At 46.5% G+C, this 27,181-nt stretch overlaps 3 protein-coding genes and 2 long non-coding RNA genes across 5 annotated transcripts; 3 read left to right on the top strand and 2 right to left on the bottom strand.

Moving 5' to 3' along the window:
• Positions 1-2,765: 2,765 nt before the first annotated feature.
• LOC127468907 (uncharacterized) lies at positions 2,766-26,921 on the bottom strand. Its single transcript, XR_007903724.1, has 3 exons — positions 26,405-26,921; positions 25,549-25,737; positions 2,766-2,945 (listed from the first exon to the last, which is right to left on the bottom strand). It is a non-coding gene; the product is annotated as an uncharacterized LOC127468907 (long non-coding RNA).
• LOC127468904 (heat shock factor protein 5-like) lies at positions 4,961-10,739 on the bottom strand. The gene is made up of 5 exons (XM_051782535.1): positions 10,220-10,739; positions 9,261-9,560; positions 8,211-8,398; positions 6,201-6,321; positions 4,961-5,145 (listed from the first exon to the last, which is right to left on the bottom strand). The coding sequence occupies exons 1-5, from the start codon at positions 10,710-10,712 to the stop codon at positions 5,075-5,077; spliced, it is 1,173 nt and encodes a 390-aa protein (XP_051638495.1). The 5' UTR covers positions 10,713-10,739; the 3' UTR covers positions 4,961-5,074.
• LOC127468908 (uncharacterized) lies at positions 10,925-12,833 on the top strand. Its single transcript, XR_007903725.1, has 3 exons — positions 10,925-11,043; positions 12,405-12,537; positions 12,662-12,833. It is a non-coding gene; the product is annotated as an uncharacterized LOC127468908 (long non-coding RNA).
• On the top strand, positions 14,249-16,472 carry LOC127468906 (serine/arginine repetitive matrix protein 2-like). Its single transcript, XM_051782537.1, has one exon. It carries the CDS (start codon positions 14,624-14,626, stop codon positions 15,716-15,718), a length of 1,095 nt encoding a protein of 364 aa, XP_051638497.1. The 5' UTR covers positions 14,249-14,623; the 3' UTR covers positions 15,719-16,472.
• On the top strand, positions 16,718-18,212 carry LOC127468905 (uncharacterized). Its single transcript, XM_051782536.1, has one exon. It carries the CDS (start codon positions 17,020-17,022, stop codon positions 18,184-18,186), a length of 1,167 nt encoding a protein of 388 aa, XP_051638496.1. The 5' UTR covers positions 16,718-17,019; the 3' UTR covers positions 18,187-18,212.
• Positions 26,922-27,181: the final 260 nt, after the last annotated feature.

The following is a 27,181-nucleotide window of genomic DNA, read 5'->3' as shown; positions in this document are numbered from 1 at the left end:
AAATCCTGCTTAATAGAAAAGCATCTGAACAGAGTTAAATGCAACGTGCTGCGCCTTGTCCTCTACTCTTAAGAAAAAGCACTGACGCCCTTGAGCCATTCAGAGCAAAGACATATGAACAGCAATATCATTCCTGGTCTTACTTGAAGAACTATGACGTAAATAAGAGTATTTCCAAAGACTGCAATGAGGTTTGTGAGGGGTCTGACTAAGTTATGAAATGTCCTCGTTAATTCTGCCTATACATTATAACACCAGATTCTTTTCTTGAGTGTACTTGGATGGACAATGTAATAATAAACTGCTGCTGACCTCTGGTAATATCAAGGTTACTGGAGATCAAGGGAGTCCTTGAAAAAAATTAAGAATTTCTTGGCTTGCAATAAGAGGAGAAGGGTTTGAGACCTAAATATGACCTTAATCTACCACAACTTGACATGTCCCAAAGTTGTTGCTGTGAACAGTTTTCACACTTCAGGCTGAAAATACAATGTATTACAAACAGTTTCTGTTTTTTAACTATCTGTTAAAAACTTTTTTTTCTGGGTGTACAAAGTTTCCACACTCCTGTGCTTCTCAGCTGTCAAGACTCCAAAGATTTGTGGCTGGATATTAAGAAACTTCTTTTATTTATTCCAAAAGAGAAAGAGGAAGGGTTTGTTTTTCTTTATAATGCCTTCCTTCCCTCATGTCTTCTCTCCTTGAGATGGTCTCCCAGGGAATCTTTTGAATATTTGATTTGTTTTTCAACTCGACCCCCCCCCCGATTTATTCATAGGAAGAGATGGTTCTTGCACAAGTCAGCTCACGTCCAGGTCCAGCAGGATGATGACTTCGTGGTGCTGCACATCAGCACAGACATAAGCGCTCTCTGGTCTCTGCATGACCCCAACAAGAGCAGCAGCCTGGATGGCAGGAAACATATTCAGATGCTGAGTGGAACAGAGTGTAGAACCTGACCAGCCCTGAGAGCTTAGACTGGAAAAAAGGATCAGTGACAAGAAGCTCTAAATCTCAAAAGTTTCTCGACAAGAATGACAAGAGGCATGTCTTTGCCAAAGAGTTGGCTTACGTACAAATCTGTTGTTTTTGCTGACCCACCAGCTTAACACAAGCCGGCATCAAGCCTGTACAAACTTCATCACTTGCAGTACATATGTACTTGTCTGTAAACGCAGCTGTAGCACATATATTCAGATGGGAGCACATGTTCTTCTGAACTTCCTTCCAGAGGTGACTTTTTTCTGCTTCTAGCATGGAAGGAGCATCTAAAAGTATTCCAGGTTGTGGACAAAGACATTAGTGCCCTCTCTATTTATTGTTGAATTCGTTAATATGCTAAGGATTTTCTTTGTCTTTTCTAGGACTTTTTTTTCTTATTGCCAGAAACATTTTGGTCTGCATACGAAATATTCAGTCCCTTAAATTCTTCTGTTTGGAGACACCATGCACACTTGTTTTACTGTGCAGGGTGTGTGAGGAAGGGGCTTATGTGAGTAGGGGGTGATCATAGCCTGTGTCCTGAAAATATATCCACTAAACCAAGAAGATACTGATGTCTTCTGATACTACTTATCGTAGCATCACCATCCATGCGAGTTCCTCTGTGGAACTTCTCAAAAAAGGGCTTCTATCATTTTAGTGGTTACAAGAACTTGTTAATTCCCAGTTATCCACCATCCTTCTGGATTTTGGAACGTTTCAACATTTCTATCAATTGATCTTCATTCATCCACATGTTGCAGCAGTTACACTGGTATTGTTACTCCACCACTGTTCCAGTTGGTTTGCCAACACACTGCCAAACAGAGCAGAGCTAGCTCAGAGTCCCTGTTTGTTTCTGTCAGGGATTAAGTTCAGTTGGAACTCCCTGAGCTGTCTGTGAGGGACTTCCAGTCTGACAGGGTATGGATTTACCCTTGCTGGGTTTGCTCCTGGTTTGTTCTACATTGAGTGGAGTCAATTCTCTTAGTGAGCCCTTGCAGTGGGTTATCACTGAACATGTGACTCCACTGTCTATCCAAAAGCTATGGTTTCATTTCCCAGCTTTACTGGAACAGGGGGATCTGCTGTGCATGTCTTGATATTTTCCCCCAGTCCGCTGCCAAAATCTTCAAAATTCTGCTAATTGCTTCAAAAAACACAAATCAACATTTATTTCAGTTTAAAAATTAAATTTATTGCACATTTCTACACCCACATTACCGATACATAAACATACAAAAATAAATTTAAGTTTAAAAAATAAAATTTATTACAAATTGTTACACCTGTGCTGATTTATAAATACATAAATATCGATTTAAGTTTAAAACAATTTATTAGATTGCTACAACTATGCTATGTAAAAATATACAAATATTAACTGCAGTTAAAAAAGTTAACTTATTGCAGAGTACTACAACTGTACAGCCTATAAACTAATACAAAAATATCAATATATCTATCCAAATAACACCGTACCTATAAGTAAATAAATATAATCATAAAACTATACAACTCTGTACCTACAGAAACATAACTACATACACATAACCATAACAATATAGATACAAATATAATTACATGTTAAAAATATTATATAACTACATATATAAATATACACATAGTGAACCTATATATAAATATACAAATATCAATATATCCATAGGTCTATAACTACATCAATATAACTAGACAGCTATACAACTCTATACCTATTTAAATATAATGAAAATATAACAATATACATAAATATAGCAATAGACATACATAAATATATAATATGCACCTAAAAATCCATATACCTATAACTAGAATAATATAACTATATAGCTATACAACTGCACACATATGTAATTATAACTAAATACAGATAGAAATATAACATAGATATATAAATACAACTAGATACATACATAAATACAACTAGGTACATATATAACTAGATAAATATATAAATATACCTATACAAATATATCAATCTACATATGTAAATATCTATATACCTATAACTACCTAGGTATAACGATAACTATACACATCTCTAAATAGAAGTATATACAGAGGGATCCCAGCCGCCCCATCTTCACAGGCACTTCCTCGGTCTCTCCCTCCCATGCAGAGCAGCCCTCCTGGAGAGGTACAGATGGACATCTGGGAAGCAAAGGGGATATTGAGTCAACATTGGTCCTCCTGTACATTTCCCTTGGCAGCAATTGTACTTCTATCAGGGACTACAAAACCGTAGATCCTACCAGGGAGGGTTAGAAAGAAAAAGCCCCATGTTCTGAGGATTTTCAACAACAAATAACTTGTCTATTTAGCTCTCATCTACTCATTCAATTCTCGTGGAATACCGTCTAGCTTTGGCAGGAGACTTCCTGCCAGGTCTTCCTCCCCTCTGCACAAAACTCACAGGATACTCCCGCCAGCTGTCCCTGCACAGGACCGACCCATCGTGTCCCACGGACTCTCAGAGAGCTTCTTAAGCCTCCCCAGAGCTGGGCAGGGAGCAGGGACATCCCTGGGCAGGGCTGGGCCAGCTCCCCAGTGAGAAGCGAAGGTGTTCCCAGCGCAGCCCAGCCGAGACTGTCCTGCTGCAGCCCACGGGCAGAGCGGGACACACGGGAACAGCTCCCGGGCTGTGCCAGCAGATCTGCCTCCCCAAAGACAACCCTGTCTGGCCCCGGCTGAGCTGAGCTGAGCTGAGCTGAGCCGAGCCACCCCCAGCAAGGGCAGGGAGCCCTCCTGACTTGGGACAGTGCCCATTTCCAACCCCAAACTACCCTCAAACCCATCCCATCTCACCGGCCCCAGTGGCCTCACCAAGGGTCTCAGGCAGCAGCAGCAGCAGGTCCCTGTTCAAGATGTGGCTGGTGGTCATCAGCTTCTCTCTCTTGGCCCTCATCAGTCTCTTGCTGCTCACAAGGAATTCAGGGTAGCCCTGGCAAAAGTGGAGAGCCTGGAACTGGTGCTGTGGCCCAGCAGGCTTGGACCCCACTGTGCTCCCCGTTGGTCCCCCACTATCACCTCGGCCCCACCATGCCCTTGGCAAACCCAGAGCCCCTCCAGTCTCCTCAGTCCCTTCAGACTCTCATTTCCCTCAGTTTCCCAGCCCACTTAGCCCCAACACCTGTCTCAGCCCGTGTCTCTTGCCAGTTCCCTCAGTCCCACGCTTCCCCACAGCTCCTTCAGGCCCCTCCATTCCTGCCATTCCGCTCAGTTCCCCAAACCCTTTAGTCCCCACCTTCCCCTACAGCTCCCCCAGCCCCCTCAGCCCCACTGTCCCCTCAGTGCCACCATCACCTCAGCATCACCGTCCCTTCAGCATCGCCGTCCCCTCGGCCCCCCCAGCCCCCTCAGCCTCACCATCCTCCAGCAGCTCCTTGGGGAGTGGTGCCTGGTGCCACCAGAAGCTCCCCCCAGTCCCATGGGGGTGTGGGGGGCCGGGACCTGGGGCTGGAGCTGCTGCTCCCCCGGCCCGGCCACCAGCCCAGAGGCGGCAGAGGGAGCGGGGACAGAGACAGCACAGCAGGAAGAGTGAGGGATGGAAAAGGCAGCAGAGGTGAGAAAGCAGCCTATACCTATACAAATATTAATATACGTACCTAAACATCCATATACATCTAACTATGCAACTATATACACCTATAAATATAACTAGATGTAAAATTATATGTAGACTGTGCATATATATGTTAATAAATATATAAAAATATGACTATATGTAAATGTAACTATACAGGTCTACAAATAAAATATAAATAAAATAAATATTAATATATAAAGTATGTAATTATCAAGTTAAATATTAAATAGCAAATAATATTAAATAATATTATTAATATAAAATGTTTTAATAATTCAGCAATAATTATAAAATATATTATTACTAATTACTACTGTAAGAATAATAAAAATAATAGTAATTATAAGAAATAATGCTAAATATTAAAAATAATAAATAATAAAATATTAATATATTGTTTCATCTCTATACATCTATAAATATAAATATGCAACTATATCTAGAAATGTAACTCTACCCATCTTTAAACAGAACTATATACAGAGGGATTCCCGCTGCCCTGTTTCACAGGCTCTCCCTCAGTCGCTTCCTCCCACGCAGAGCAGCTCTCCTGGTGAGGTACAGCTCATGGACCTCTGGGAAACAAAGGGAACAGAGTCACTGTGGGTCCCTGTGTGCATTCTCCTCAGCAGCACATCGAGCAGTTGTACTCCTGTCAGGGACTGTAAAAGATGGCCTCAAAGGCAGGTTCTCACTTGGGAATTTGAGGCCTGCTGTTTAAAGAATAGGAATTCTTCCAAGTTTTCAATACTTTAAAGTTTTGAAGTACCCAATAAAGTCCCAGCACTCACCCTGTAAATGGCACAAGAGCTTTAAACAGAGACAGTCACATCTCACAAAGACAGCTCCAGCCTTGTTCTTTCTCTGTGCCGCCAAAGGCCTCAGTCCTTACTTAAATGGCTGAAACTCATGGGCAATGTGAGCTGAGTTATTAACCAGCATCGTTATCTGGGATCCAGAAACTGCCCTTTGAAGTGAGCAACAGTTCCTCCAACTCTACCATCAGCTCTTGGATGAACAGCTGGGAGGGAAAAGGCCTCCCTACAAGGCCAGCAGCCTGCACCACCTTTGCCCTAGAATAGATCTAAAGTGCTCTCTCTCTCCTCTTGGGTCTTGCTGATTTGGGGACATTCAGCTTTTTCCTTTAGTTACTGGATTTGTGAATTGCTTGGCCTCGGATGTTCTGCCTCTTGTTTTTCTCATGTGTCTCAGCACAGGTATCAGCAGATTGGTATTAAATGTAGGTAGTGATTTGAGACAAAAAGCCTGGACTTCTACACTGACATCACCAGTTTGCTGGGTTTTCTCCCTGTTGCTTTAATAGTCACCTCATTACTCAGCACTGCCTCTGTAGCACATCTGTGTTAGTGGCCCAACTCCCAGAACGTCAGGTTTTGTTCACTGATCTAATTCACACCCTTTTGCTCAGAAGAACACCTGGTCTGAGCACATCTAGAGAAGTGTGTTGGTGAGTACTCTGTGAGGTTGTACAAGCACAGTATTTTCACTGAAGGCACAAGGAAGCACTAACACTGCAGACAATAACTCAGCTGTTCTGATCTCCCTGTAATACTCAGCCTTAGAGCAGCTGTCTCGGTCATCTCTAAAAGAACGTAGACTCTCTTCTTACCAGGCTCATTTGGCTCCAGGGAACTGTTCCTGCTGCTCACACTGCCAGGCAAAGCTTTGTCTGCTGCAGCCTTGTTCCAAGGCTCCCCTCCTGAAGACTCAGAGGGAACACTAATATTCCCCTTAAAAGAAAAACAAATAGAAATAAACCCAAGGATCACTCCATATTTTCTTGGAATCACTTTAGGGACACAGTAAAAACTGTTCTACGCTCCAGAAGGATGTGTAACACAAAGTGAACACTGCTCAGATGGTTTACAGGACAAGTGCTTTAATCTCAGAATTAAGGTGGCCAAAGTGAAAGCTCTTGTCCTATTAAGCAAAACATGAAATCAGAAAACCAGAATACACTAAGTGAGGCTGTGTGTGCTCACAGTCAGAACTTTGCCCTCACTTACCACAGGAGATGCAAGAAACCAGTCAACAGAAATCCAGGTGCCCTCCTTGCTGCCCACATGTGTCAGGTTGCTCACTGCACAGGGCTGTGTGGTGCAAAACTACACATGAGCCACACATTTCTGGCTGGGAATCCCCCCCCCGCCCATCCTCCTTCTAAGACAATAAATTACAAGGTGTTGCTTGCTTTTTGGAGCCTTCTGCTGCTGCCCAACATGTACTTTGCAGCCAGCCATTTACTGAACTGGTGTATTTCCATGATCATGTGACAAAAATCTGTAGGGTAAAAAGCCCCCCAAAACCAGACAACCAAGTCATGTTTCTGCTCCGCTGAGGAAGTAAAGACCCAAGGTTAAGCACCTGGAAATTGCCTTTAGGCACAACGATATTCTCACTATGACCAGTTCTAGGATATTCATCTCTTCTGCCATAGCCTACCATCAGAATCCTAGAGATGATGACTGCTCAGAGCCTGCAACATTTCCTTCTATTAAGCAATCAAACGCTTTTGAAAACTGGTATGTGTGACGTTACAGTAGACAAAGGGCATCACACTTGGGAAGAAGATGCTGGTAATGCCAAAAAAATCACACTCCCCACCCTGACTCTGCTCTTACTCAATGTTAAATATACAAAAGGCAACAGGTCTGTACGTCAATAGAAACAGAGACATTCTTTGGCAAAGTTGTGTAACAATAAGCAAAAAGGCCTGTGCCAATACAGGAACTGAACATTCCAGAGAAGTCTGGGAAGAGCAAGAGTTAGAGAAAGGGGATTCCTAATGAAAAGAGGCGACTTGTCCAACAAAAGGTCTAATAGTCCATGAATCGCTCTTCAACACAGAATAAGCCTTTGACCACTTCAATAAGTCCTTGACCATTTCACATCCAGGACCAACACTGTCCTTCACACCAATTACACAAGTCATGGGGCCTCAAAACCCAAACGCCTGCCCCCAACAACTCCATGGCTCACACACTTAATCCCTCCTTGCTAACAAGGAAGTCTGGGCCCCAAAGGCCTTAAAAATGGAGATTTACTTCTCAAACACAGTTCAAAAGCTGTCAAAGCTGACAATGTTTAACGTGCAGGTGACACTCAATACACTGAGGGGGCTCTAAGGAAAGAGTCCTGCCAACTCCGTGTGTGGTGGTGCAAGGATGGGCTCTTCCCTGCACTGCACTGAGCAGAACAGTCCCATTGAGGCTGGAGCTTTCAGGGACCTCTGCAACAGAGGGACCTCTCACATGCCCCTCACTGCGTGTGAGACTTTGCCTTCAGTGGCAATGCTCAAAATACTCTTCTCTTATTTAGGATCCAAGACATCAAGTTATAACCTACAAAGCTTCCACTTCATCACTGTGAATGCAACTGCAAGAGGTATTTTTCCCAAGAAAATGAGTCCCCTAATTTGGCCAACACAAGCTAACCCACCTCATGCTCATGAATGTGGGATACTTTTTCAGTCCCTCTTCTTCTTTAAACCTTAACTTTACCAACCAAACTCTTTGCTGTCCATTAGAAGCTGAATTAAAGAAGCCTTTACTTCTCAGGCGGGCAAGTACATTAAAAACACGTCAGTCCAGCCCCCAGCATTGCTATTGAATGGAGTTACCTCAAGAAAGGGAAACATTTCAGGCAGGTTTGATGCAAGCACCTCCTCGAGCATCTGAAACACAACTTCCGGATCCACTCCTGCCCACTCGTGGGCAGCAGAGGGATTACAGGCCCAGCTGGAGGTCGTTGATGCTGCAGAACCAGCACTGCCAGTCAGAGAATCGGGGGCTGAGCTCCCCAGTGTGGCTGCAAGAATCCAAACATGGTCATCAGGCTTCCAGAATTTGGGTTTGGTTTGCAGAGCTCTATTGCTTCCTTTGATCAAACATTTCAGGAATCACACAGTAAACTCAATTCCAGAAATGTATTTGTGCTCTCCAAGTCATCTGAAGACCAATTACCGATTTATTAATCTTAAAGAAAAGTATTCTAGTTGATGTGTATATTAAAATTATACATAAATTATATATATTATATAAAATATTAAAATATGGATTGTAAAGTCTGTACACACACATAAAAGCTTCATAATTGCAGACTTCTGTATCTTCCCATCAGCTTTTTGATTTGGCTGTTTTGGTTTCTCATCACAACATAGCACTGAAAGCGGATTCACCTAAGACGAGATTACATCTTCAGACGCACACACCAAAACTGAACTGCGATTTTATTCTAAAAAGCAGCGTTGTGGAACAGTGTTCTCCAGGTAGGACTGTTTGGGTAACGCACAGAGGTCATCTAAAAGTAATGTCATTCTTTGCAGGACAGATAATCTTAAAAATCTGCGCTATCCTATCATTGTCCTAGTTTTGCTTAATTAAAAGAACCTAACACCAACTAGTTGTGGGCAAATGCTTTTCTCCTTGCCCTTTCACCTCAACAGAGAGGCTGTGTGCAAAACCCCCAGGGGATGCTCTAAATCTGGAGGAAGGATAGAAAACCAGACAGTGAACCTTTTTGCTTTCAAGATCTCTCTTCCTTTTAGACCTTGTGCTTTCTATCTGATTCTCGCTTGAGATAAACAGGTGACAGAGCATTGTAGAAAGATACTTAAACCTATCACTTTTTAGTATGTTTTGAAAAGCAAGTGCAGAAGCTGTTTCCATACCTGCAGGATTGTAGGCTGGTGAGTTGTGCTCTGCTGTGCAGCTGCTGTGCTCTGGAAGGGCCATGGCAGCGGTTTGAGGCCCTTGGTGAAGCAGTGGAAGGAAGAACACAGGCTGCACTGTGGATGTGGACGTGACCGGGACCTCCCTTGAAAACCTGAGAAGTCCTGGAGTGACAACCACTTTACTGCGAGGTGCTGGAGAAGCCTCACGGCCTTGAACACCTTGACTTGTCCTGGAAGGGACTGGAGGCACAGCTAAACCTCTGGCTGGTAAAGTAAAGAGGTTCTGGCCCAAGCTCACTGTGTAGGAGTAGTGGAAGAAGAAAGGAAGAAAGGAGATAGAGAGTCAGTACTGGTCCTCCTGTACACCTCCCTTGGCAGCAATTGTACTTCTATCAGGGAATATAAGATCTCAGATACTCTCAAGCAGGGTTAGAAAGAAAAAATCCCATGTTCTGGGGATTTTCAATAACAAATAACTTGTCTATTTAGCTCTCACCTACTCATTCAATCCTCGTGGAATACCGTCTAGCTTTGGCAGGAGACTTCCTGCCAGGTCTTCCTCCCCTCTGCACAAAACTCACAGGATACTCCCGCCAGCTGTCCCTGCACAGGACCGACCCATCGTGTCCCACGGACTCTCAGAGAGCTCCTTAAGCCTCCCCAAAGCTGGGCAGGGCTGGGCCAGCTCGCCAGCGAGAAGCGAAAGTGTTCCCAGCGCAGCCCAGCCGAGACTGTCCTGCTGCAGCCCACGGGCAGAGCGGGACACACGGGAACAGCTCCCGGGCTGTGCCAGCAGATCTGCCTTCCCCAAAGACAACCCTGTCTGGCCCCGGCTGAGCTGAGCTGAGCTGAGCTGAGCTGAGCCGCCCCAGCAAGGGCAGGGAGCCCTCCTGGCTCGGGGCAGTGCCCATTCCCATTTCCAACCCCTCGCCCCCCGCGTGTCCCACCCGTCTCACCGGCCCCGGGCGGCAGCAGCCGGTCCCTGTGGAGCTGCTGGAAGCGGCTGGGCTGCCGGCTGCGCACCTCCAGCCCGGCCGCCAGCCGCTCCCTGTTGGCCCTGGTCAGGCGCTTGATGTGCACCAGGAGCTCGGGGCGGTCGCGCCGAAAGTAGGGGCTGCAGAAGCGGAGCAGGGACCCGGCAGAGGCCGGCAGGGCCGCGGCACCGCCCCCCGCCAGCACCGACGTCTTGTGGAAGCCGTACAGGTTGAGCTGGCGCACGAAGCTGCCGAAGTTGGTGGCTTTGAAGGCGCCCGGGGCCGCCGCCGCCGCATCGCCGCCCGCGCCGCCCGCGCTCAGCAGCTCCCGCTCGAAGAGCGCCCGGTCGACGAGCAGCCCCTGGGCGCGGGGGTCCCAGCGCACGGAGCGGACGCGTGGGCTGTTCACCAGCTGCCACAGCTTGGCGGGGAAGGTGCTGGGGCTGACGCCGGCGGGCAGCGGCAGCTCCTCCATCGCGCCGGTCGCCGACGGACGGACTGTCGCGACAGGCGGCGCCGCGAGGACACAACGCCCGGAGCGCAACGGGCGCGGCTGCGGCGGCGCCGCGCGGCCCGAGGGGGGCGCTGGAGAGCCCGCGGGGCAGAGCCCGGAGCGCGCCCGGAGGGGCCGTGAGGGGAGCGGGGACGCGAATGGGGGGAGCGGGATCCGCAGTGACGGGCAGAGCTCGGCGGCGGCTCATGAAACCGGAGTCACGGCGAGCTGATAGAAACCAAATGTAGAATGGAGCTGGTTGGTTCCACCATGAGCAGAAAGAGCTCTTGTACTCACTGGTCTCCTGACACAGGTCGGGTCTTCAAGGCTAAATGCAAACCCCTGGAAATGCCAGAGAGCAGCTGTCCAAGGGCTGAGCAAGCCTGGCATAGCCATCAGGAATCCGTGTCTTCTTTTGCAATGGAGTGTGGGATGCGAGCTTTTTGCTAACCTTTCCTAAACAGCAGAGGCCCTTGGTCCTTTCAGTTTTGGTTTGACCTGTCAGTCACAGTTTGCCTGGCAAACAAAGTGGGGCTTAAACATAATTGTGCACACTGTAAAACACCAGCCGGCACAGTGGGTTTGTTAAGTGAGGACCTTTAGTTGGGGCCTGTCCCCAAAGCTGACACCATATTCGGATGAGCTTGCAGGCCATCAAACAGACTGGAGGATCTGGAGAACCTGAGAGATGTTTATGCCGTGATGTATCCAAGGGATGGGCATTTACCACATTGCTTCTTACAGCGCCAAAGGGGTTACAAGGAGCTGGGTAAGGTGTTTGAAGAGCCTACTTTCACTCCATCTCAGGATTCCGTGGGCTGAATTTATAGCTGGCTTGAATTAATTATGTTTTAGAGAGTTCAGCAATTTTGTGGGTGATATTATCAAATTTTTTGCTCTTACTGACTGCTTCAAGCTTCTCTTGGTCAGAATTGAACTCATAAAATGACTGGATTGTAAATTAACAGGTTCCCTAGCAGAGAAGTGCATATTAAACCATGAGTGTGTCAAAATAAGAATAAAACTCAATTAATTAAATCCCATTTAGAAAACTGTAGAAATGCGTCACATAAAATATTTCCATGTAGTAACTCGTCACTTTGCTGGAAGCTCAGTTTCAAGTTTTTTTCAAATGTTGTGACTGATGGAGAATGAAAAATACTCTTCAAGACCAACGCTTTTCAAGTAGGTTCAATTTCTCATTTTCCTTTTAAATTTTTGCTTTTTCATGTAAGGAATAGGAAATAAGAGGTACGTCTAGCCATTAAGTAATGCAACTCCTGGACTGAAAACATTTTGTCATCTATTGTTTTGCTTTGAACTCACTTAACAGACTTCCTTAACAAGCACACAGATGTTGCTGAGCAGTGGCTTTCAGAGCGGGAATCTGAAAAGTAAACCAGGATATTTTGTCTCAGCAGAACATAGTTTTGTCAAAAGTAAACCAAAGAAGAGAAAAAAACTTGTCTTGTAGCGATATTGTTGAGCAGACTACTGTCTGTAAAATGCATGGGACAGTCTATAAATCCAGAAGCTCAAAGGAAACCTCTATTGTAATTAAAGAGAAAACAAAATTAATTTTGTTGTTTCTACTTTGATTTACCCTGCTCCCAAATGTTCTGCCCCTCTTGGTGTTTTCCAAACTTCTTGCCCCTACTTTCCTCTTTTTATTAGATGGGAAGGCATTGTTGGGAAAGGCTCCCAGATTTCTGGAGATATGAATCTGCATTCAGGACTAAAGCTTAAGTTGCTGCCAAATATGTGACTGAAAATCATCGTGTGCTTTAAGACTCTCCACAGTAAAAAAGTGAGCAAAATTACTGACAATTTAAATATAAGAAAAACAAACAAACCTTAAGAAACAAGAACTGCCAAATCTTCCATTGCAGAAAACCACTGATTTTTTTTCTTTCTGTAAATGTTTTTTGTAGATGTTTTCATCCTTCCATGGCTAAGCAAGGATCTGCTCCTGAAATGAGGAGAAAAAGGAAATGGAGACCCAGTGGGAGCAGGAACAGGTGGCCTGGCACCTAAGGCTTCCGTGTACTTGCTATTACCACTTGTTATATGGAAGAGAGAGAACACAAAGCTAAAATAATTAAATCCGATACCTGATTGACTAAAGTGAAATGTATTAATCTGGAGCTATGTATTAATAAATGTATTAAGCTGGGAGCTTTAAGCAACAGATCCTGCACCAGCACATAGTCCACTGCAGCAGCTTCTGCTGGAGGCCACATGCCAGGCTAGTGGCCTTCCCTCATGCCTGATTTAGACAACAATGTGGAGCAAGATGTTACTAGCAATATTCGGAGTATGTCTGGAGGAACACAGACAGACTGATCTGGGAGAAGTCTGAAAAGACAGTGTCTGCTCCTTTGGCTTCTTCCCCTTGCTCTCAAGAATGCAATATTTCATGTACTTCTGGAAACAACTTCTCGGTTATAAAGCATTAAAACCTAGTTTATCTGAACCGTCTTAGAAACAGGTACTTCCAACTTTCAAGCTCAGTGAAGAAATTGAGGCTTGATATGTGAGAAGATGAGAAGAAAAGAGCAGCTTGTTCTCATAAAACACACCTTCCCCTTGCCCACAGAAGAAAGGCTGCTTGAAGGCAAAAGGCTGAAGACTCGGGTGCAGGAGCCAAACGTTCAATCCTACACCTCTGCCACCTGGGCAAGGCAGTCTCATCCCTCTCTCTGAGCTATGAGTTATTGTAACATATGTGGGCCTGACCTTCATGGCTTCCTTGGAGCTAAAGATGTAGCAGGGATGGTGGGACAGCCCAGCCCAGGTGGTGGTGGATCCTGGGCTCTCCAGAGTCATGAGCAGGGTGCCATCAGCCCTTCTACCCTACTCTGAAGGGACAGCAACTCCAGATCCTTCTTGCAGGTGTGGGGCCAGGCTCCATCGCTCGTGCTTTTGAGGAGCATCAATGCACTGGCAGAAGCATGGAGACTTGGCAAGCGGAGAGGGACATGGCACTGTGAGTGAGTGCCACTGGCACTGGGTGAGACTGGAGCAAAATGCTCCTTTCTGCTTCTCCCTGAGGCAGGGACATGACCCACAGGAGTGGGAGACTCACACACAGAGCTGGGCACTAACTAGCCAAGTCCTCCAAATCCTGGCATAGCCCAAGGAAAGGCAGTGAGAGAAGAAGGTGTCATCCAGCTGCAGGCAGTCCATGCTGACTATTCCCACCACTCTGCCCCTCACAGGAAATCTTGGCAAGGGGTCAGGAGCAGGGATAAGACGCAAGGCCATGGATGCATGATACAGGTGGCCAAGGGAGAGAGCAACACAGAAATGTAGAAGTTGAAAACAGGAAACAGTCTTTCCCTTTTTCTCCTGACACTGAGTGCTGGCAGGGGAAGACATCCCATTGTGACATCACCTGCTGGTGGAAGGTGATGTCACTGAGCAGCAGATTGTGACACCACTGGGGGATGCATTGTGACATATCGTCCCTCACTGCTTATATTTTTCTGTAGGCAGAGCCTTGGCCAGTCTGGCTCCAGCCTGAAGTCCATCCAGGCAGGACTGTGAGGTCTGGAGGACTGAGCCAGGCTTCTCTGGTGCTGAGTGGATCTCAGTGCAGACTCGGAGCAATCCCTCCTGTTTCCCTGGCCCTGGCTAGTTTGGCAGCTGGGCACTGTGGGTGCTTGCAGCAGTGAAGGTTGGCTGTGTGGGACAACATCCCCTGGGGTGGTTCAGGGGTGAGTGACGGGGCTCAGGGAGCTAGGAGTGTGTTGTTCTTAAGGGACCTGGACATTTCTTCTTCCCATTCCTGGGATACCAGTGACCATGGTGTCTCCCTCCTGTGGTGTGTGACACCAGGGAGAGCAAGCAGCTCCTGATCCTCAGCTCTCACCAGTGTGCTGTAGGGCACAAAAATGGCTTCGGAGACAGATGGCAACTGCTCCATCTGCCAGGACACTCAGAAGGACGTGGCTTCTGCTCTGCCCTGTCACCACCGTTTTTGCCGGGGCTGCATCCTGCGGTGGACACACATAAATCCTGTGTGCCCACTCTGCAGAAGAATGATAGAGACTGTGAGGTTTTCTGATGACTCCATGGAGATTGTCATCACAGCCCCTGATGAGCTGCCACATGCCATCAGCCAGGCAGGGACAGCTCCTGATGGCCCTCAAGGAAACAGCCCCCATTCCCCTGTGGCATCCCATCCATCTTCTTCACAGTGGACACCACCCCAAGCTGTTGGTGGTGTCCTGCCTGACCTCTGGGCAGAACTTTTCCGTCGACAACAGCAACTCCTGGACCCGCTGCGGCCCTGGCTGCACCGGAGGCTGGAGACCATCTATGGGGACCAGTGGTGGCTGGCAAGGAACGCACAGAGCAGCATCCTGCATGCCCTCTGTGTCTTTGGTCCAGATGAGGAGATCATGGTCCAGAGGCTGCAGGACATCCTGGAGGAACACACAGTGCCACTGGTCCAGGACACCATCAACATCATTGTGGGCCAGTGCAGTGAAGAGGCCAGGAGGCTGCTGCGCTCCTATGCTGCTGGGGATGAGGACAACAGCCCAGCAGCCAGCACCAGCTCCAGCAGCTACAGCTCCAGCTCCTCCATCATTAGCTCCAGCAACTCCAGCTTCAGTTCTTCCAGCACCAGCTCCAGCAACTCCAGCTCCAGCTGCAGCAACTCACGAGAGGGGACTCCCACCAGCAGCCCTGCGGTCTCTGTGCAGGAGGAAGAAACTGGCACAATGGAGGCCTTCCCACCCAGGCATCACAATCTGCCACACCCTGTACCCGTCCCTGCAGAGCAGGACCAACCCCAGGAGGAGCCAGGGCAGGCAATGACAGTGGCAGGTCCCTCTGCCCAGGGCAGCAGCTGCAGCCCCTCCTCTCCCAGCCAGGGCACGGACCACTCACCTCGGGGTCCCCAGCACCCCCCAAAGAGGAGGGCCCTCAGCTCCCAGGACTTTCCCCAGCCCAGCAAGAGGTCGCCCCGCCGACAGCAATAACAGGGTTCTCGGAACTCTTTATTCAAGGAAAAACAAAGAATTTTTTATTTTCTTCATGCAATCTCTAGGTGCTGTTTTCTGCCCCTTTCTAGTGCCCTTCCCTTTCCCCTTATGCCCCAGTATGGGTGCTACCCACATGTGGTAGCACGGGCAGAATTTACCACCGAGACCTTTAGAAAGCCCTGGGTCTATGTGCCCAGTCTGCTGCAAACATCCCTCATGACTGTTATTTTTCCATTGATCCAGAGGCAATTACTTTTGGCAGTTTGAGTTGGAGTTCATCAGTTCTGCTGCACTGCCAGACTGTGGGACAAGGCTGTGTGAAGAGAGAACTTTACACTTTGCAAATTAAGCAGATGCTAAACTGACTAATACCGCGGAGATATAGAACATGAACCTAAAACCCTGCTAAAATTGCTGATATGGACTCTGTTGATGGCCATCTTAAACTTGAGTCTTCTCACAGCATTAGGGAAAGATCACAGAATGGATGTGGGTGTACAGAACCTTGGAAGGTCTCTGGTCCAAGCTTCTGCCTAAGTTGGGTTGGTGCTGGGGTTAGATCAGGTGCTCAGGGCTTTGTCCAGATGGGGCTTGAAACCACCAAGCAGAGAGATGGCAAAAACCTCACTGGGAAACCTGGCCCCTGCCAGTCTATCCTCATAAGGGAAGAGGGACCCTGGTCTCCAGCCTGAATTGCCCAGTTTTAGCTGATGCCATGTGCCTGCAGCATGGGAAGGCCTGCTGTGACTACACTGGGGGGTGGAGGCTGATGTCACCAAGCTGTGAACTGTGACATCACCAGGTAATGGATTGTGACCTCACTTCCCTCATGACTTATCTTGGGAACCTGGGGGACAGAATGCCTTTTGTGCTGTCACTGGGCAGGGAGGCTGATGTCACTGAGGAGTAGATTGTGACATCACAGTGTATTGTGACATCACAGTGTATTGTGACATCTTGTCCCTGTCTGCTTCTGTGTGTGCAGAGCCTGGGCCTGTCTGGTCGCAGCCTGAACTTCATATGAGCAGGACAGTGAAGTCTGGAGAATCAAGCCAGGCTTGTTCCAGTGCTGGCTGGTGCCTATCATTGGCAGATCTCAGTGCCAGTCCCAGGGCCATCACTCCTGGTTCAGGCAGCTGGGAGTACTGGCAGCAGTAAAGGTTGGCTGTGTGGGACAATGTCCCCCTGGGGTGGCTGAAGGGGTGCAGGGAGCTTGGAGGGCATCCTTCTCAAGGGACCTGGACATTTCTTCCTCCCCTTCCTGCCATAGCCAGTGACCATGGCCTCTCCTTCCTTCAATGTGTGACACCAGTGAAGGTAAGCAGCTCCTGATCCTCAGCTCTCCCCAGCGCACTGCGGAGCACAAAATGGCCATGGAGACAGACGGCAACTGCCCCATTTGCCAGGACACTCAGAAGGACGTGGTTTCTACTCTGCCCTGTCACCACTGTTTCTGCCTGGGCTGTATCCTGCGGTGGGCTCAGAGAAATCCATCATACCCACTCTGCAGAAGAACAATAGAGACTATCAGGTTTTCTGACAGTGAAGACGACTATCTGGAGACAGCCATCACAGCCCCTGAGGAGCTGCCAGATGGCAGCAGCATGGCAGGGACAACTCCTGATGGCCTGGATGAGAACAGCCCCTATTTCCCAGTGGCATCCCATCCATCTTCTCCACAGGGTAAACTATCCCCACCTGAGCAGAGGGCCTCAGGGCTGGAGTTTGGAGGTGGTCTTCTTCCTGAGGTCTGGGCAGGACTTTTCCATGGACGACAGCAGCTCCTGGACCCTGTGCGGCCCTGGCTGCGCCAGAGGCTGGAGGGAATATACCGGAGCTGGTGGTGGCTGGTTGAGGCCGCAGAGAGCACCATCCTGCACGACCTCTGTGTCAAGGGGCTGAATGTACAGGCCTTGATTGAGGGGCTAGAGCCTCTTCTTGAGCAACACACAGCACTGCTGGTCCATGGTGCCATCAACATAATTGTGGGCCAGTGCAGAAAGGAGGCCCAGAGGCTGCTGCAATCTGGTGCAGTCAGAGATGAGAACAACAGCCCTGTGGCCAGAGCCAGCTCCAGCAATTCCAGGAACTCCAGCTCCAGCAACTCCAGCTCCAGCTCCAATAGCTCCAGGACCAGTAGTTCCTGGGAGAAGAGTCCCACCAGTGGTCCCAAAGGCTGTAACTTGGAGGAGGAAGTCAGCACACTGGAGGCTGCTTCTCCCAGGGGTCCCAGGCATCCCTCACCTGTGCCTGTCTCTGCAGAGCAGGACCAGCCCCAGGAGGAGCTGGGGCAGGCAATGACAGTGGCAGGTCCCTCTGCCCAGGGCAGCAGCTTCAGCCTCTCTATGCCCAGCAAGGGCAGGGAGAGATTGCCCGGGGGATCCTGGCACCCTTCAAACAGGAAGGCCCCCAGCTCCCAGGACTCTCCTCAGCCCAGCAAGAGGCTGCTGCACTGGCAGAATTAGCAGAGCTCTTGCAGCTCTTTATTCAAAGAAAGGGAAACAAATTGTTATTTCCCTCACACAGTCTCTCTTGCTGCTTTCTCTCTCTTCTACTTCCTTTCCTCTTTCCCTTGTGCCCCACTGATGGTGTTTTACACACCAGATCAGTAATTGTTGAGTCAGAAACACCTTGAAGGGGGTTCAGGGAGGTGTATGCAGAGGCGGAAGGGATAAGTCAAACTTCACGGAGCTGAGGTGGTGTTGTATCCCTCATGTCAGGGCCTGGAGCCCACATGGGGAAGCCCTGGAGCAGCTGTCAGTCACAAACAGTCCTGGAAAACTTCAACACCCCACAGCTCCTGGAGCCCCTAACCCAGCCTCAGATTAGCAGGGACAGTGAGGATATTGCCCTTCACCCTGGCCTGGAGCCCCAGAGTGTCCAGTGGGTCAGAGGCCCCACCTGGCGGGGGTTGGCCATAAGGACCAGAGCAGGTAAAACCAAAGGCATAGGTTTGCCATGCAGTCGTGGCCCTGCCATCCAGATGTGAGAGCTGGTAGCTATATAATCTGTCTCCTCCTTTTGCCAAGCTCCTTTATTTTCCTCCCTAAAAAAAAAGTGCCTCTTGGGAACAAGTGTGTGGCTTATTCTCCTGACACTATCTCAAGGTGTTGAAGAACCCTCTACATATATGTTTTAAAGTAAAACTCTAGGCTAAGCCCTTGAGCTTGTGGCTCCAGGGCTGGAGTGTTATAGGGTGGCACCCATGTGGTGAGGTACACAGCCATGGGCCCCTGGAGCCCCAGGGCCATTTTGGACATGCTTCTTCCCATAAGAATTCCTGCTGCAGCCGCACACTCACAGTGCAGCAGATGCCTAAGGCAGAGTAGGCAGCAGGGGCAGCTGGGTTTATCACAGGACGATGCCCTCAGCCTGCCTCCAGTCCCCCTCTCTGCCCAGCCACCCACACTTCTGCTCTGGTTTCTCTCCACTGTCTGATGACAAACAGGGCAGCGTGCAGAGAGTACATGTTCTGGTAGACAGGCAAGTTCTAGTGCAAAATTCATCCTGAGTCATAATTTTATCTCTATGTCCCAAACAAATAAAATTGTTTCAGCACAGATTTATGTTATTGACAATATTATTGAAGGAGACAGTAATAGTTTTGATTCTAGCCCATATTAAATCTTGGAAAAACACTTTTTAAGATAATACTTTTCATTTCCTATTAATACAAAGACTGGAGTTGCCCAGTTTAAGGAAATTTACTGAAATAATATGTCAAGTAGATACACTGTCTCAGGAGAGTAGAATAAAAATTACTTATTGCAAAAAGAAATTAATACAATAGTGCATAATGAGAATCATATGTCTGGCAGAGGTACACATGACTGAGGTTAATGGGGACCCAGGACTTAAACAGCAGAGGGGTTGTTTTGTTGTTCAGTTTATAAACGAGCAAATTTTAGAGGCCACATTGCCTTGCAATAAGAGATAAAAAATTACTCTTTCAGGAAAGAAAAAAGATTTATTTTAAAAATATTATTATTTTAAATTATTTTAATATAAAAGGCAAAGAAGAACAGGTATTTTGATTTTTAAAGAAAAATATCTTAAAAAAAGGCAAAGAGAAGCAACTATTTTAATTTGGTAAAGAAATCCACCACTAGAACGGATAACGGACAACTTCATTGTCAAATATTGCAAGTTATTTTTATTGCAAAAAAATTAAAGGGAAACAGCGTTATTTCTCAGTCACTATTTATTTTTTAGAATCAACGCTGCTCTGTTTCTCAAAGGTCTAGAAGTGTGTACTCTCTGCACTTGAAGTACAAAAGAGACTGACATTTCACCTGAAACATTGTTCTGATATTTTTTAAACAAGAGCCTAAGCAAGTCTATCAGCTTTTTTATTTCCTTTATTTTCAGTATTTGCTTTTGCTGGTTTGAAAGCAGAGCCATTTCAAAGCCAAACTCAGCTCATCTCCAGATAGAAGGCACTGGGTTAAGTCTTTTTTAGAACCAAAGTCCAATGCTTGTGCTGACAGTGGATGTATTCAGGGTACAGAATAAGAAAGACTTCCAGGAATAACATGGGGAGAAGTTCTCATGTGTGGGAATTCAGGATAGCGATGCCATGAGGGGAAGATTTGACATCACTGAAGGATGGAGGACATGGACAAGGAAACTTAGATGATATTTAGACCTATTTGTGCTCTAATTGTGGAGTCAGACTGAACGATCAGGGAGACATCAGTGCTAGTTCTAGGCCAGCTGGTGGAGCTTGTGCTATCCTTGTTATGTTTGCTAGAGCCATCATGGGGCTCTCAGGGAGCAAGTGATCATAGGCTGTGTGCTGGTGGAAGCATTTGAATGTGGGCTAATGCTCAGTTATTTCTGGCAAAAGACAGTAGCAGTGAAGAGGCAAGGCCATGCAAGTCATGTGTTAACTTTTTTGCCTTTTGCCTAAGGCTTTGGGGATCCTTGGCTTACCTGGCTCCATCCTGCGTTTCTAAATGATGGTCAGAATTGCTGCTGTTCAGTTCATCCCTAATAGTCCAGATGGTCCAAGGCCCTGAGCGACACTCTGGCACAAACTTTCTGAAAGTATGTACAAAGCACGTTTTAGCTTTTCCATGTCCAAGCAATTACCCAGGGTAACTATTTCTGCCTCTGAAGCACCAGCTGTTCACAACTGTCTTTCCTGTGTATCAGCAGATCAATGCTGCAGCAAGAACCATCACTTAAAAAGGCCAGATTATTCACCTGCAATGTCAAATGACATATTTAAAGTTCTTCTAGTCACAGCAGGAGCTGCCTGGAGGAATTTCTTAGGAGAGTTGGAGTTTCCCACCCAGAGAGCTCCCACATCTCTGAGTTGTGAAAGTGGACAGAAGTCACTCAGCCACCCAGTACTGAGCCAGTCCATTTTTGATCCAATTCATCAATCCAATTCATTATCTGAGCTATGAAAATAACTAGAAATTAAGTTTCTGGACCACTTAAAGGACTAATGTCTGAAGTTCATCAGTTGTGCACACAGCTATATCTCTGGTACTTGGTAATACCACTATTGTAATGAAATTACTGTTTACAACTCCCTCACAACTTAATCTCTCTTGCCATACTGGAGGATAAATAAAGAGGCTTATCTTTTGCTGTGAGAAGCAGGTCATTAGTCTCAGATGCTTGCAGTGACTCTGCTCACAACTCAACAGATGGAAATGGCAGCAAAAAACCAGCTCTTGATTTGTAAAAATTGTTCAGGCCCAACAGACTGAATTTTCATGATGAAACTGACCTTTAGACATGCTCCAGCAGCAATACTACATGATGGAAGGAAACCAGAGACAGCAGATTGCACACCAAAAGCTGTTTGCTTCCCTTATTGGCACAAATTAGCTGAACAAAACAAGGTTTATCTGTTTCTTTGTCTGCCTACGTCCTGCTGCAGGTTTAGGTCTCAGGCATAGTTCTGGCACCTGGAAGGATGTCAAATGTCAGTGAAGGAAACTCAGAGGATGCGGCTGTTTTCTACCAGGTCAGGTGTTTCAGAAATTATTCTTTAGATGGAAAATGCTACTGTACAGAGTGATTGAAAACCTGTAGTTCTACCAAAGCAAACCTATTTAACTACTAGCAGTCAGGGGAAGGTCTGGCTGAGAAATGAATTGTTTTCAGATCTTTTTCCAGTTCCAAAATCTTTAATTCCTTTCTTTGCACCTTTTTGAGTTCTATCAAGAATTAAAAAAAACCCAAACAACCAAACAAACCAAAAACAAAGCCAAACCATCAAAGCCCAATAAAAACAGCAAACAAATCCCCCTTGAAAACTACATTTGCTAAAGATAACCCCCTTCTCCTATTTGATTTAGCTAATCAACAAGAATTTTATTATAGCAGCGGTGCTGTTTTCCAAGAATCAGAGAATGGTTTGGGTTGAAAGTGACCTCAAAGACCATCTTGTTCCAACCCCCCTGCCATGGGCAGGATCACCTTCCACTAGACCAGGTTGCTCTAAGCCCCATCCAACCTGGCCTTGAACACTTCCAGGGGTTGGACATCCACAGCTTCCCTGGACAACCTGTGGCAGGGCCTCACCACCCTCACAGTAAAGACTTTCTCTCTAACATCTAATCTAAACCTGTCCTCTTTCAGTTTAAAACCATTGCACCTTATCCTGTCAGTGTCAGCTTGTAGAAAACCTCCCTCCCTAAGTCTGGATTTAAACCACCCTCTGCTGTTGCTGTTGGATGAAAGGGTGGTAAATGTGTTTGTGTACTCAATAGTAATGTGTTTCGTGTCTCTCATGCTAATGAGGGCTCTGGTTTAAATGCTCAGTACAGTCTTTGATATTTTTCTCAGCACCACAGTGTCTCATCTGGAAACAGACAGCTGTGATACACTAAAGAGCACTTTTCAGCCATAGTTGGGTGGCAGAGAAAAGTGTCACATGAGAATACAGAAGGAAGAGATATAGCAACCATTTGACCTGAAGTGTCTGTCAGTTGGCGTGTTTTATCCCAGCTGTGGTAGCCTGTTCCTTGCTGGAGGTGAGCAGCTGCTCTTAGGAAAATACCATACCGGCAAAACAGGTTGATGCAAGGTAACAGAACTCTGCTCACCAGGTGTTGAGAAGATTTACTGCTATATCCTGAGCCCCCCAGAAGCATTGTCTGTTCTTAGAGCCTGCAGACCCTTTAATCAGTTGTAAAAACCCCAGTAAAAACAAGGGTTTTTAAAGTATTTTTTTCAATTATTAGTTTTAGCCTTTTCCCAGATTTCACTGAAGCTTTGGGGATAGTTTCTACTAATGAGGGACAATACTTCTCCTGAAGCAAGCAGCATTTTTTCTAGAAATTTACTCCACACGCTTTGCACTGTGAAAATGTTCACATGGAAAAGTAATTTGTGAACTGAGAACTAGGTAAGAAGTTAAGTTCATAAACTGGCAGAAAACAGTGTGCCCACAAAGAAATTTTCCACTATAGCCTTGGGTGAGTAATGGCTCAGTCCTGACAGCTGTATATTTTTGCATCAGATATTCACAGAAATATTCATACAGTTAAGAAATGTAGTTCATTGCCTTGCTATAAATATTTTGTTCCACAGATATGTTGCCACTCATAGGTAAAGTTATCAGTCATATATTTTGGTGATAACTGTAATTCCACTGGGATGGTAAGTTCCTACATTTGTTGTTTTATCACATAAACTTTTCTTCTCCTCTTCTGTAGACCAAAAGCATGTCTGTGAACTTCATTCAGCCTGTTACAACTATGAGATTCTTTTGGTGCTCATCCTCTGATTATTTAATTCCTTTACGCACCAGTGTGCCGCAGTCCGAAGAGGGGATGGGACCGTGGCACTACACGAAGGTGGGATGCTGGTAGAATGGTTTATTCAGGCGTGCGCCAGATTCTTATCGGTTCAGGTAGGGAAAGGGCCAGAACATAGGGTGGGGTATCAGACAGACAAACAGGGGAGCAAATCAGGATAGGGGCACAGGCAAAGGAGGGAGGAACGTGGGAGGAACCGAGGAGAGAAGGGGCGAATGGAGGTTGTTTCCTCCCTGCAGCTCCTCCAGCCAATCAGCAGAGAAACAGGGGAGGAGGGAGGTGGACAGGCCGGGATATGCCCGGAAGATACAAACTCGGGGGGAACATACAATGTGTGTATACATAATAACTATAAAGCCTGCATCATAAAGTCCGTTCAATTGCTCTACATATTTTTCCATTTCTGAGATTTTCCCCATTCTGATTCCTTGTCCTTCACACCAGTGTTCTGCAAAGAGATTCATAAATCTTCTACCCTGCAAGATTAATTCTTTTAGCACCATTTTCAAATTTGTCCCTGGTCATTTCCATTGGGCATGCTGCTTGAAGATGTGATATTTGCACAGAAAAGAGCCAGGTGAGTCAGCGTAATTTCTGTTGCCCATTGTTTTCTATCGATTTCCTGGCTGATTGTTGGTTCTCATTGGTTTTTTTTGGGGGGATACAGGCGTAGCACATGCACTATACAATTGTTTTAACATTTAGTAAGGACATCGATTGTGGTCAAAGTTGAGAAAAAGTTTGCACTTTTTCAGGCCACCCGATATCATCCAGACCTTACTGATGCATACGGAGTTTACTTTCACTCCTGGGATAAAGCTCCTCCTCTTTTGAATAAAAATGACAAAACCTGTGGCAGGGAAAGGCCCCAAGGAGTCACCTTCACTTTAAAAGATTTATCCTTACCAGGTTTGCTCCTGGTTTGAGTTCTACACTGAGTGGACTCACGTTCTCTTAGTAGGCCTTTGCACTGAGTTTTTGCCAAGCTTGTGGCTCCATTGTATATCCAAAATCTGCAGTTTCATTCACCAGCTTTACTGGAACTGGGGAATCTGCTGGGCATGTCTGGATATTTTCCCCCAGTCCCCTTCTCTCATTGCCAAAATCTGCTAATTGCTTCAAAAAACACTTATTTCAGTTTAAAAATTTATTGCAGATTTCTACACCTGCACTGCCAATAAATAAAAATACAAAAATCAATTTAAGTTAAAAAATTAAATTTATTACAAAATGATACACCCGTGCTGCTGATATATAAAACCACAAAATTAACTTAGTTAAAAAATGAAATTTATTACAAAAAGCTACACCCCTGTGACTGAGACATAAATACACAAAAGTCAATTTAAGTTTAAAAATTACATTACAAAATTATACACCCGTGATGCTGATACATAAATACACAAAAATCAACTTAGTTAAAAAATTAAATTTATTAAATAGCTACAACTGTGCTACTGATATAAAACTATACAAATATCAATTTAAGTTTAAAAAAATTAATTTATTACAGATTTTTACAACTGTACAGCCTATATACAAATTCAAAAATATAAATATACCTATCGAAATAACCCTATAACTATACGTACATAAATAAAATTACGTAACTATAAAACTCTATACATATTTAAATATAACTATATAAACAGATAACAAAATAGAGACAAAATATAATTAAGTATTAAATGTGTATTATATTTATATTTTTATAAATATATCTTATATACAGTATACTATATATAACACATAAATATATACATAGGAAATCCATATATAAATATACACAAATTGATATGCCAGTCTAAATATCCATACCTATAGCTACATCAATAAACCTATACAGCTATACAACCGTATACATACATAAATATAATTAAATACAGCTATAAATATAATATACATATATCAATAAATATATCAATATATCTATACAAATATCAATACACCTATCTAAATATCCATATGCCTATAACTACATCACCATAACTATACATCTATACAACTGCATACATATATAAAAATAACCAGATAAATATATAAATATACCTATACAAATATTCAATCTACATATGTAAATATCTATATACCTATAACTACCTAGGTATAACTACAACTATACACATCTCTAAATAGAAGTATATACAGAGGGATCCCAGCCGCCCCATCTTCACAGGCTCTTCCTCGGTCTCTCCCTCCCATGCAGAGCAGCCCTCCTGGAGAGGTACAGATGGACATCTGGGAAGCAAAGGGGATATTGAGTCAACATTGGTCCTCCTGTACATTTCCCTTGGCAGCAATTGTACTTCTATCAGGGACTACAAAACCGTAGATCCTACCAGGGAGGGTTAGAAAGAAAAAGCCCCATGTTCTGAGGATTTTCAACAACAAATAACTTGTCTATTTAGCTCTCACCTACTCATTCAATTCTCGTGGAATACCGTCTAGCTTTGGCAGGAGACTTCCTGCCAGGTCTTCCTCCCCTCTGCACAAAACTCACAGGATACTCCCGCCAGCTGTCCCTGCACAGGACCGACCCATCGTGTCCCACGGACTCCCAGAGAGCTCCTTAAGCCTCCCCAGAGCTGGGCAGGGAGCAGGGACATCCCTGGGCAGGGCTGGGCCAGCTCCCCAGTGAGAAGCGAAGGTGTTCCCAGCGCAGCCCAGCCGAGACTGTCCTGCTGCAGCCCACGGGCAGAGCGGGACACACGGGAACAGCTCCCGGGCTGTGCCAGCAGATCTGCCTCCCCAAAGACAACCTTGTCTGGCCCCGGCTGAGCTGAGCTGAGCTGAGCTGAGCCACCCCCAGCAAGGGCAGGGAGCCCTCCTGACTTGGGACAGTGCCCATTTCCAACCCCAAACTACCCTCAGACCCATCCCATCTCACCAGCCCCAGTGGCCTCACCAAGGGTCTCAGGCAGCAGCAGCAGCAGGTCCCTGTTCAAGATGTGGTTGGTGGTCATCAGCTTCTCTCTCTTGGCCCTCATCAGTCTCTTGCTGCTCACAAGGAATTCAGGGCAGTCCTGGCAAAAGTGGAGAGCCTGGAACTGGTGCTGTGGCCCAGCAGGCTTGGACCCCACTGTGCTCCCCGTTGGTCCCCCACTATCCCCTTGGCCCCACCATGCCCTTGGCAAACCCAGAGCCCCTCCAGTCTCCTCAGTCCCTTCAGACTCTCATTTCCCTCAGTTTCCCAGCCCACTTAGCCCCAATACCTGTCTCAGCCCGTGTCTCTTGCCAGTTCCCTCAGTCCCACGCTTCCCCACAGCTCCTTCAGGCCCCTCCATTCCTGCCATTCCGCTCAGTTCCCCAAACCCTTTAGTCCCCACCTTCCCCTACAGCTCCCCCAGCCCCCTCAGCCCCACTGTCCCCTCAGTGCCACCATCACCTCAGCATCACCGTCCCTTCAGCATCGCCGTCCCCTCGGCCCCCCCAGCCCCCTCAGCCTCACCATCCTCCAGCAGCTCCTTGGGGAGTGGTGCCTGGTGCCACCAGAAGCTCCCCCCAGTCCCATGGGAGTGTGGGGGGCCGGGACCTGGGGCTGGAGCTGCTGCTCCCCCAGCCCGGCCACCAGCCCAGAGGCGGCAGAGGGAGCGGGGACAGAGACAGCACAGCAGGAAGAGTGAGGGATGGAAAAGGCAGCAGAGGTGAGAAAGCAGCCTATACCTATACAAATATCAATATA

Source organism: Manacus candei, unplaced genomic scaffold (genome assembly GCF_025592945.1).
Source record: "Manacus candei isolate 608988 ecotype Guabito, Panama unplaced genomic scaffold, ASM2559294v1 h1tg000016l, whole genome shotgun sequence".
NCBI classification, from domain to species: Eukaryota; Metazoa; Chordata; class Aves; order Passeriformes; family Pipridae; genus Manacus; species Manacus candei.
The sequence above is the reverse complement of the archived record's forward strand: the minus strand, read 5'-3'. Positions and strand labels throughout refer to the sequence as shown.

Excerpts from the sequence above, each read along its gene's own strand:
- LOC127468905 (XM_051782536.1), top strand. The coding sequence starts at position 17,020 with ATGTGTGACACCAGTGAAGGTAAGCAGCTCCTGATCCTCAGCTCTCCC.
- LOC127468906 (XM_051782537.1), top strand. The coding sequence starts at position 14,624 with ATGGCTTCGGAGACAGATGGCAACTGCTCCATCTGCCAGGACACTCAG.
- LOC127468904 (XM_051782535.1), bottom strand. The coding sequence starts at position 10,712 with ATGGAGGAGCTGCCGCTGCCCGCCGGCGTCAGCCCCAGCACCTTCCCC. Across the intron at positions 9,561-10,219 it reads GCTGCTGCCGCCCGGGGCCG|TGAGCTTGGGCCAGAACCTC; the intron begins GTGAGACGGGTG and ends ACTCCTACACAG. Across the intron at positions 8,399-9,260 it reads ACCAGCCTACAATCCTGCAG|CCACACTGGGGAGCTCAGCC; the intron begins GTATGGAAACAG and ends GGATTCTTGCAG.